The 10,391-nt window shown below is 48.2% G+C and overlaps 2 protein-coding genes and 1 pseudogene across 2 annotated transcripts; 2 read left to right on the top strand and 1 right to left on the bottom strand.

Annotated features, from left to right (window-relative positions):
• Positions 1-917: 917 nt before the first annotated feature.
• On the bottom strand, positions 918-2,910 carry LOC117836413 (B3 domain-containing protein Os03g0184500). The gene is made up of 6 exons (XM_034715838.2): positions 2,634-2,910; positions 2,428-2,529; positions 1,893-1,924; positions 1,627-1,801; positions 1,329-1,535; positions 918-1,237 (listed from the first exon to the last, which is right to left on the bottom strand). Exons 1-6 carry the CDS (start codon positions 2,778-2,780, stop codon positions 1,187-1,189), a joined length of 714 nt encoding a protein of 237 aa, XP_034571729.1. The 5' UTR covers positions 2,781-2,910; the 3' UTR covers positions 918-1,186.
• A 775-nt stretch (positions 2,911-3,685) lies between these two features.
• On the top strand, positions 3,686-6,701 carry LOC117836415 (uncharacterized; annotated as a pseudogene).
• Positions 6,702-7,422: 721 nt separating this feature from the next.
• On the top strand, positions 7,423-9,400 carry LOC117838561 (uncharacterized). The gene is made up of 5 exons (XM_034718635.2): positions 7,423-7,937; positions 8,173-8,301; positions 8,480-8,644; positions 8,737-9,042; positions 9,141-9,400. Exons 1-5 carry the CDS (start codon positions 7,680-7,682, stop codon positions 9,279-9,281), a joined length of 999 nt encoding a protein of 332 aa, XP_034574526.1. The 5' UTR covers positions 7,423-7,679; the 3' UTR covers positions 9,282-9,400.
• The last annotated feature ends 991 nt before the right edge of the window (positions 9,401-10,391 follow it).

The following is a 10,391-nucleotide window of genomic DNA, read 5'->3' as shown; positions in this document are numbered from 1 at the left end:
ATCAAGGTACCTTCCTCTTGCAAGCCATTTTTTACTGTCAGATTTAATTCATGAGTAAAATGCACCGGTAGTCCTTGAACCTTTTCGAATGTAGGATTATTATTTTCTAATTTTGCAGTTTCTATTTTACTCTTAATTCACCACCCACTGCTAGCTTGTATAATATATATGTTGGTGTTATTTTTAGTTCGTTAGGAACAAATGGACGGGGAGTCTGAAGGATGTGCACTGCGACCCATCTGCGCCTGTCGAGCGTCTTGACCACAGCGTCAAGACCATCGTGCTGCAATCGTATTCAGGACAGAAGGCACATGTGGATTTTGCCAAGTTCTTTGTCAAGAGAGCCAGGATCCTCGAGGTCATGAAGTTCTGTGTCGCCCCATGGTGCTGCACGCCAAGATGGCTTGAAGACCATTAGACCAATGCAGGTGGCTTGATATTGAGAACAGGGCCTCAAGATGTGCTCAGTTTCCCTTCGTGCTCGAGAGGGACTTGCCCTTTAGGTTTTGGATGGAGGGTGCCTACTCTAGAAACGACCCCTTCATAGAACGTTAGACTGATGATGGCTTCTCGCGCGCCAATTCGGCCCGGGGATCTCAGTTCCTTAATGAAATGGTGCATGGCTTCCCCAATCTGTAAAATCTGGTGGAGGGTTAATTATTGGATTGTGTGAAATTAAGACAAGCTGCATCGTGGGGTTTGGGGTCAAAAGGGTCTGAATAGGCTCCCTTCCATGAGAAACAATTGGAAATGTACTAGCTAGGTGTCACGTTTTCGCATGGACAGTCTTCTTTAGAGCAGGCTCTTGGAGTTTTGGTTGCATCCCAATTCCCATGCTCGAGTTAATTACTTCCAGTTGGTTGGAGGCTTGGATGTTGGCATGTTGCATCAGAAAGCATCAATTTAGGGACAGGTGCTAGCTGCAAGAATCGTTCCTTAATCTATCTAAAAGTCACAAAACGTGCATATTCTGAAACTAACATTAGGACAGGAACATGCGGCAACAAGAAATTAGCTCATTGCAGGTTATGATTTCTGCAACTTAGGAGTACCGACAGACATACAAACAAAATACGTAACTAAGCCAATCCTGAATTCCTGATAGATAGAAGGCCCAAAACATACCCAAAATCCCACTTTCCACCTCCTGATAAGTTAGTACTTAGTATATTTGTCGTTGATGCAGTCACTCGTCTTCCTCACTGCCATCACCAGAAGCTGCTCGGATTATATGCACCTGGGAGAGAAATTCAGCATTGAACATTATTCAGAAAAAACCATGCTTTGAGCTCCACATAATTCAGTATTGTGTCGAAAGTATATTGTACCTTGAAGGTCGTGGGCTTAATCAACTGGAAAACAGCTGCATCTCCATCCTGTAAGCCATGGCTTATAGCAAAACCAGCCCAGCCCCCACTTAGCCCCTTCTTGTAGGCAAGGTAGTTGGTGTCAAACTCTTCATCTTTCTCATCCACCAAGGTGACAATGGAGTCTTGCTTTGGCATGTAAGTGTCACAAAAATGGCTCGGGAGACCCTTTCAATCATGTCGTACAGAAAAATTAGTGCATAGGACATGAGCTAAGAAGTCAATGGGGAGAGCAAACAGTATAGCACTGAGTACTCACCAGCCAAAAACCTCGAACCACATGTGAATGCAGCATTGCCTTCACAAAGGATGGGATTTCAGGGTCAAGTTGCGATTCCAGCTCCTCGGCCTTTGTTGCTGCCTCCATCCTAGCTTTCATGGAAATGGATCCACGGCTTGCCAAGTAGATGAGGTCAGCTGGTTTTCTAGGAGACCTATGGAAGACATGGAAGAACAAGATTGTTACTTAACAGTAGAACATCATGTTTATAGCTCCTATGGTCATGCTAGCAAAGATTCACATACCTTGTCATTCTGTCTGCAGTGTGTGGTGCTATCTGTTGTCAAATATTACCTGTCAGTAAAAGCATATGGATTCGCGTTGATAATGACATGAACGCTAGGCAAAATGGGACGATGTAACATGTTCTTTATTTTGCCATGTTAAATTACAGGGTTCTTCTTGGAAGAAGAACCATTTGTAAACAAATATTTTTCAAAAAGATTGTGAACAAATCTATTGTGCCATAAAAAAATCTTCTAAATTTTAGTTGCATTTACCAAAATATGACGAGTACAGTGAACAGATCGAATGTGGACAGATTGTTCTACACTACATGGGTTGATATACACAGTGTTGCAATTTAAGAGCTGGGCAAACTAAAGGTTTGCCCTGTTTCACATGGAAAAAATGGGCAGCCTTGAGCTCGACATAAGAAACTAACATGTTGAGCAGCCACACAAACACGTACGGAAATTACTAAAAATAGACAAACAGGTCCACTTATTTGAGCTAGGAAAGAAAACAGAGCATGTCAAAATTAGGGGGAAAAGCAGATACCTCTGAGTACTTGACCGCAGGGAGGTTGGCAACCCGGCGGGACCTCCTCGGCGGCGAGGGAACCACGACTGCGTGCTCGACGATCCTGCGCCTCTTCTGCTTCTGCTCAACCGAAAGCAAAACAAAGGGTCAGAGAAACGGCTTCGCATAGATTGCCGGGACAAACAAAGGAGGCCGCGGCCCGCGGGTGTGGCAGGCATCATCACCATGGGAGAAGGGGTCTTGGGGGCCTCCTTGATGGCGGCGGAGAGGTGCCGCAGATTGAGCGCCTCCATCTTGCGCTTGTTCTCCAGCACCGTCCGCTCCCGCGCCGCCTCGTACGGCGACATCCCCTGCTTCGCGACCTCCGCCATCTCTCTCGATCTCTCCTCTTCAATGAAGTGGCCACTGGCCAAGCCAGGTGCGCCGTACGTGGAGGAGAGAGGATTGGAGCCGCACGGCCACGGGAGTGGGCTTTTGGGAGGGTTTAAGGGGAGGGGAACGGAGGACGGCGAGCGGGTTTTGAAGGAGACGAGTGGAATTGACCGTTGGAGACGCCGAGGGTAAAACGGTAAAACTCGGGAGGCGGGTGTGGCCGCGGTATGGGAGAAACGGGAAATGTCTTGTCGTCTTCTTCCTCGGGAAAATTGCTGGGAAAATAGTATCAGCAAACATGGGCCGGTATAGGAAAAGGAGGAAGAATGTTTTGCCGGCCCGTACAGAGACACGTCCGGCCAGATACTTGCTCCTGCTTCTCAAGAAATGCTCTCAACCATTAGAGGTGCCTTTAATTTGTTTTTCTTTGAGGGGTGCGGGGCTCCATGTAAAATTACTATCATCCTTTAAATAAATCTCCAACCCGGTGCGGTAAAAAAAAAAGAAATGCTCTCAAAAGAAAAAAAAATTCACCTCAAAAGAAAAGAACAACGAGAGAAAAGACTGTATACTCGTGTTTTTTTTGTTTTTTTTTATAAAAAGGAATTTTCCGATTTTCTAATTGTGCGAAAAATGGAAGGTATACGAGTGGAAGTTAGTGGAATTATCATTAAAAAATTTAGTGAAACAATTATTGGGGTCCACATTTTCGCATGGATGAGACATGAGTCTTTCGAGTTCGAGCAGCCGCCGCGCGCAGGCGTGGCCTCTTGGTTGGATGCTAGGCTGCGCCCCATGCTCGGGTTAATTACTTCCTGTTGGAGCCTTGGAGGTTAGTTGGATTGTTAGTTGGAGGATACACACAGCGACCAGCTCGGAACGGATGGAAAGCTCGTGCCCGTGGGCATCGGCTTGGATCACATGCATGCAGCCGCTATCCGCCTATCCCTCTCCATAAATGATGAGCTCGATCAAAGTTGGCCGGCCGGTTGCCCCCGAGCAGCAGGAGCATATACTATGGCAGAGCAGAGTGTGCAGTGCGGTGCAGTCTAGCCGTCCGGGCATGAAGGTGTTGGTGACGGGCGCGACGGGGTTCGTGGGGGGCCGCCTGTGCGCGGCGCCGGCGGGCACGACGTGCGCGCGTTCGTGCTCCGCGGCCTCGACGCCTCGCTCCGGCCTCCCTCCCGCCGTCGAGGTGGCCTACGGCGACGTCACCGACGTCGAGTCGCTCGTCGCCGCGCTCCACGGCTGCCCGACCCCTCCGTGTTCCACACCGCAAGATGAGACATGCTGCATGAACACACTTCGCTTATTTCTCAACAAGTGGATTCATTTTTTTTTGGGGGGGGGGGGGGGGGGGGGGGGGGGGGGGGAGGCAAAATATGTACATTTACGCATGCACTTACTGCTGTCAATAGGTCAATGTGGGGGGACTTAAGAACGTGCTGGAGGCTGCCAAGAGAACGCCAACGTTGAAGAACATAGTTTACACGTCGTCGTACCTTGCGATTGGCCCAGCCGATGGTTATGTCGCGGACGAGACACAGGTAGGTACAATCCCATATTCTTGAATTCTGTTTTACATTTGTGTCGTTTGGAAAATTTTAAATATTATTGCCACGATATTTTGCTGATGCTAGTATTTCCTCATGAGAAATTTTAGTTTGGCCCTCTTTTGCACCTATTGGTTCTATTGTAGGCATTACCTATTTTCAAAGCATTTGATCTGCCCATACGCATTTATTTCCTTGCATAACTTGCCTAAATGATACTGACACCCAGCCAACCTTTATCAATCATTTTTCAACTCAGGGTCTTAGTCCCTGTTTGGTTCCTTTAGTCCATGGACTAAATTCCATATCTTGTTTGGATCCATAGACTAAAGTTCATTAATACAGATGAACAAAGATGATATTACCCTTGTTTTGAAGATGAAAACTCCCTTCTCAGATTCATGAAGGTGAAGGCCTGAAGGGAGGAATTTCTGCTTCCCGTCGCTGTGGCTGCGGCCGACGACGAGCTACCCGATGCGGCGCCACCGCGTGATGGAGCCTGTGGACTCGCTCTTCCGCGGCGGCCGCGAGGGCAAGGACACCGGTGACGACCCGGGCGCCCAGAGGCAGTAGCTGTCGGGCGGCGCGCCATTGAGCCCCGCTTCAGCGTCCGCCGTCGATGCTGACGATGAAGACAAGGAGGAGGACGTGGACGCGACGGAGGAGGTCCGCGCCTGCTCCAGCTGGAACTGCCGCCCCAGCGGCACCCTCGACCTCAGCGCCAGCGCCGCGTCGTCGTCGTCCAGCACCTGGCCGAACACCGGGTAGAACGCCCGGATGCGGTCACCTACAAAGAGCTCGTCCGCCGCTGCCGGCTCCCGCAGCGGGAGGGAGGCCGGCAGCGGCGGGGGCCGGGCAGGAAGGCGGCGGGAGGGAGGTCGGCGGCGGGGCGGCGGGGGCTTGGCGGGAGCGCGGCGGGAGGGAGGCCGGCGGAGGGGCCGGGCGGGAGGGAGGCAATAAATGAGGGGCAGGGGTGTTTCCAAGACCTTTTAGTCCACTTTAGTCCACCTCTCTTGGACTAGAGAACTAAACGATTTAGTCCATATTTTAGTCCACCTGTTTGGTACTTTAGAGACTAAAAGGGGCTAAAATGGGTGGACTAAAGTTTAGTCTATGGTAACCAAACAGGATCTTAGTCCGGACACTGATGCCGTTTGAATTTGCAACACTTGTGAAGAAATGCTTTTAAACAGTAGATCGTGCTGCAGTTTCTGACATGGTTAAACTGCTTTTGAATCACAGATGCATCAAGGGAAAGCATTTTGCACAGAATATGAGAAATCAAAGTTTATCGCGGATAGAATTGCACTGCAGGCAGCTGCAGAGGGGGTGCCCATCACGCTTGTCTACCCAGGCGTTATGTACGGTGCCGGAGCGCTTACAACTGTAAATTTTGTTTCTCGCCTTGTAAGAAAACCTAATAATCCCCCAGTACAATATCCAATAAAACTGTCATGAGCAGAACCTTAACAAAAAGGGTGCTTCTTGCAGTTGATTGAAAGGTTCAACGGACGTCTACCTGGTCACATAGGAGATGGGTATGGCATGCAGTCCTTCAGCCATGTCGATGATGTCGTCAGCGGGCACATAGCAGCTATGGAGAAGGGCAGAGTGGGCGAAAGATACCTCCTCACAGGAGAGAATGTGTCGCTTGTGCAGATGTTCAACCTGGCTGCGAATGTTAAACAACACAAAGCCACCCAAATTCCACTTACCTCTCTGGTTGCTTGAAATCTATGGGTGGATTTCAGTTTTTGTTGCTCGCATCACCCGGAAACCGCCACTTATCAGTTATCCTGTATGCCCACAATTCTCCAATTTTTCAAGTATTTAAATTCAATATTTGCACATAACCATGCTTTTGGGTTAATACATATCTGGTCCATAATTTGTGCATTGCATTGCAGGTGGTGCATTATCTTAGGCACCAATGGGCATACTCATGTGACAAGGCCAAAGAGGGAGCTGGGCTATAGTCCAAGAAGCTTAACTGAAGGTTTGGCGGAGACGCTCCTGTGGCTGAAGAATGATAAGCTGATCAAATTCTAGACATGAACTAATAACTAATAAGAAGTTGCTGCGGATGGCATATCATAGGGTACTCACTATCCAAAACCAGCATGAATGTGGCACTGGTCTCAGAGAGGATGGAAGTGCAGCGTCAAGTTGTGATTCGAAATCCCCTGCTGTTTTTGCTTCTTCCATGGAAATTGTTCAGCAGCCTGACATGTATAAACCGTTTTTTTTTTCGAGAAAGGCTGGCCTTTTATTTTCTTTTTAATAAGGAAATATGAAAAAAGGACACTTGCCGGTTTAATTTTGAGTTCCTTCTGGATGGATAATTGATATGCTGAAGATTATGTGATATACGAAGAAGTCATAAAATGGGTTGGGTTCGTGAGACGTGGGGTGGACTGTATCAGTTTGTCGTTTCAGGGTAGTCAGGTCGATGCGAATAGACGGTGCATGGGTGGCAACGCGTCAGTAGTCTTTATCCTTTGGTTCTCTGAATTTCGTGTGTGTAGGTTGGATGTGTTTGCCAGCTGACGTTGACAGTACGTCTTCGTTTCTTCCGTGCGATTGTTCGCAACAACCTCTTGTCCAAGCTGTGATTTCCTCTACGGAACACAAATTTGCCGGCCTACTATTCTTTGATGCCAACAAGATTTGTTTCCAGAAGATCTACGGCTGCAAAAGACTTGCAGTCTACCATGAGACTGCTATTTTCTGGTCGGTGTCTTTTTGGCAGCGGTTGTTCCAGTCTTGTTTTCTAGAGGGAGCGTAGAAAGGGTGAAATCATCAACGCTAGAACTTTTCCAGCCATGTGCTTAAAATCTGTAATGTGGTAGACTGCTTTGAAGCTGAACAAGATTTGTAAGCGATGATGTAAAGCATGTTGCTCTAACGAAAACTCTTTTGCTATTAAAAAAAAATCTGAAACCTTCACTCTGGTTTTTCCGTTACGATACTAGGAGTAAGAACCAAAGTTGCCGGTTCGCTTCTAGTTGCAGTACTCGTACTAGTTTGCATGATTGCAACGGGTCGGGATCAGCCGCTGCTACGAGGAATTCAGGAGGATGAGGGTGGCCGTGGCCAGGCTGCCTTCCATGAAAAACAATACGTAAACAAATTGCCGCCTCCGTGTGGCTCCCTATTGATTGGCGGTTGCATCAGGAGTAATGAGCTCAACCTGGCGTGCTAGCTGCGTGTTACCCTTGTAGAAGGGGAGCGTGCAGTGCCCGTGTGGCCGTGTCCTGCGATCTGGATCAAACCCGGGCGCCGGCGGCTGCGTGCGGTGCGGCACTAGCTACTAGCCTACGAGACACGAGCTTGCCTCGGTCGGCCATGAGGGTGGTGGTGACGGGCGCGACGGGGTTCATGGGCGGCCGCCTGTGCGCGGCGCTGGCCGACGCCGGCCACGACGTGCGCGCGTTCGTGCTCCGCGGCGTCGACGCCTCCGCACTCCCTCCCTCCGTCGAGGTGGTCTACGGCGACGTCACCGACGAGGACTCGCTCGCCGACGCCTTCCAGGGAAGCGACGCCGTGTTCCACGCCGCCGCCGCCGTCGAGGCGTGGCTCCCCGACGCCTCCATTTTCCACACCGTAAGATATATGTCACATCGTCAGTCATCTTAGTGTCAATTCAATAGCAAATCCAACAATATTGATATGGCCAACAAGCATTTGGCTATAAGGCAACCCACGTCGACATGTAGCAGCCAAGCCATATGATCAACATGCATGGCAAACCCGTGCATTTTCTCATCTGGAAAACGTACTCGTAGGACGTAGGGAGTCGCCTTCAGATGGCATGTGCATTTACTGCTGCAATCGACAGGTCAACGTGGGGGGACTTGAGAATGTGTTGAAGGCTGTCAAGAGAACGCCAGCAGTGAAGAAGATAGTTTACACATCGTCATACTTCGCAATTGGCCCAACCGATGGTTATGTCGCTGATGAGAAACAGGTAGTATAAGCTCGTTTCATGATGATTCTTTTCTTTTTCCCCAAACTTTTAATTTGATATTGCCACGTAATTTTGGCTCTACGGTTTGTCCTGTGCGTTCTGCTTCTGTTCAAAGTCTATATTGCCACACCTCATTTGTTTTAAATTGTGACATTGTCGAATTGCTTTTAAATCTCAGATTCATCCAGGGAAAGCGTTTTGTACAGAGTATGAGAAATCAAAGTTTCTAGCAGATGAAATTGCCCTGCAGGCAGCAGCAGAGGGTGTGCCAATCACCATAGTCTACCCCGGCGTTATGTACGGCCCTGGAATGCTTACATCTGGAAATCTTGTCTCCCGCGTGGTAAGAGAACTTTCCTTTATTTCATTGCAAGAACTTTCTAGTCATGTGTATTGCAGTCATGGGCAGAAACTGAACGGATAAAGATCTTGCAGTTGATTGAAAGGTTCAATGGGCGTCTACCTGGTTACATAGGAGATGGATACGACAGGGAGTCGTTCAGCCATGTCGACGATGTGGTAAGCGGCCACATAGCAGCCATGGAGAAGGGCAGAGTTGGAGAAAGATACCTCCTCACCGGAGAGAACGCGTCATTCGTGCGGATTTTCGATCTGGCTGCGAGTATTGCAAACACAAAGCCACCCAAATTCCACATACCTCTATGGTTGCTTGCAATCTATGGGTGGATTTCAGTTTTGGTTGCTCGCATCACTGGAAAACCACCACTCATCAGCTACCCTGTATGTCTGTTATTTTACATTTTTAATGCTCCAGTTTATTATCACATAAGGATGCTTTTGTGTTGAAGTGTAGTTGGTCCATCATTTCTACGTTGCAGGGAGTGGATTGTCTCAGACATCAATGGGCATACTCATGTGACAAGGCCAAGAAGGAGCTGGGCTATAGTCCTAGGAGCTTAACTGAAGGATTGGCAGAGACGCTCTTATGGCTGAAGAATGATAAACTGATCACATTTTAGAGCTGTATCCGTTTCTATTTGGGTCCATCCATTTTGATTTTTTTTTTATCATGTCATCCAACAGAACTACTACGTAGTATAGAAGACATGAATAAAGAAGTGAGCAACATCACCAAGAATTCTTCTAGCCACAATGCCAAACCGGCGTTACGTTTGTCCAACCCCTACCAATCAAATCAGTTGTGGCCAAGATCCACTGATCAATCCAACCTCCACATCTAGGCGCATCCCGTTGATTGCAACTAATCTTGCAGTATCACTCATGAGCTATCCCTATTCCTTGCTATCAATTACGTTTTGGTATGTTGCCGGGCACGACGTGCGCGCGTCCGTGCCCCACGGCGACGACGTACGTCTCTGGCCTCCCTCGGCCGCCACCATTTTCCACACTGGAAGGAGAGATTGGCATGCACCGGACCGGATACGGCCATACGGGATACCAAATCGAGAACGCCCAACCTGGAGTGCTTACGGCTGGAAATCTTGCTTCTCGTGTTGTAAGAGAACCTAAAACTTCTGCCCATGAACATGTCAAAGAAATTATCATTTGAACTTTGAATTTGCGTTTGACATAAACAAAGTATATGAGTACAAAATAATCGAGCAGAAACTGAACAAAAAGGGTGCTTCTTGCAGTTGATTGATAGGTTCAACGACCCGGTTACAGAGGAGATGGGTATGGCAGAGAGTCGTTCTTCCTGTCCATATCATATCCATTAATGATGTGGTTAGCGGGCACATAGCAACTATGGAGAAGAGAAGGGTAGAATGAGCGAAAGATACCTCCTGACCGGAGAGAACGTGTCTTTCGTGCAGATTTTCGCCCTGGCTGCTAAGATTGCAAACACGAATGCACCCAAATTCCACTTAACCCTCTGGTAGCTTTGGAAGCTCCCACTTATCAGCTACCCTGTAGGTCTTGTCCACTATCTCTCCATTTTTTTAAAGACTTTTTTTGTTCGAAAGACCACTATCTCTCCATTTAAAAGGGCTAAGTTTCATTTTCCTATAGGTCATGGGTTAATGCATATATAGTTGGTTCATAATGTGTATGCAGGGAGTGCGTTGTTTTGGAAATCAATGGGCTTATTCATTTGAGCAAAAGAGAAA

Source organism: Setaria viridis, chromosome 9 (genome assembly GCF_005286985.2).
Source record: "Setaria viridis chromosome 9, Setaria_viridis_v4.0, whole genome shotgun sequence".
NCBI classification, from domain to species: domain Eukaryota; kingdom Viridiplantae; phylum Streptophyta; class Magnoliopsida; order Poales; family Poaceae; genus Setaria; species Setaria viridis.
This window is presented reverse-complemented; position numbering and strand designations above follow the sequence as displayed.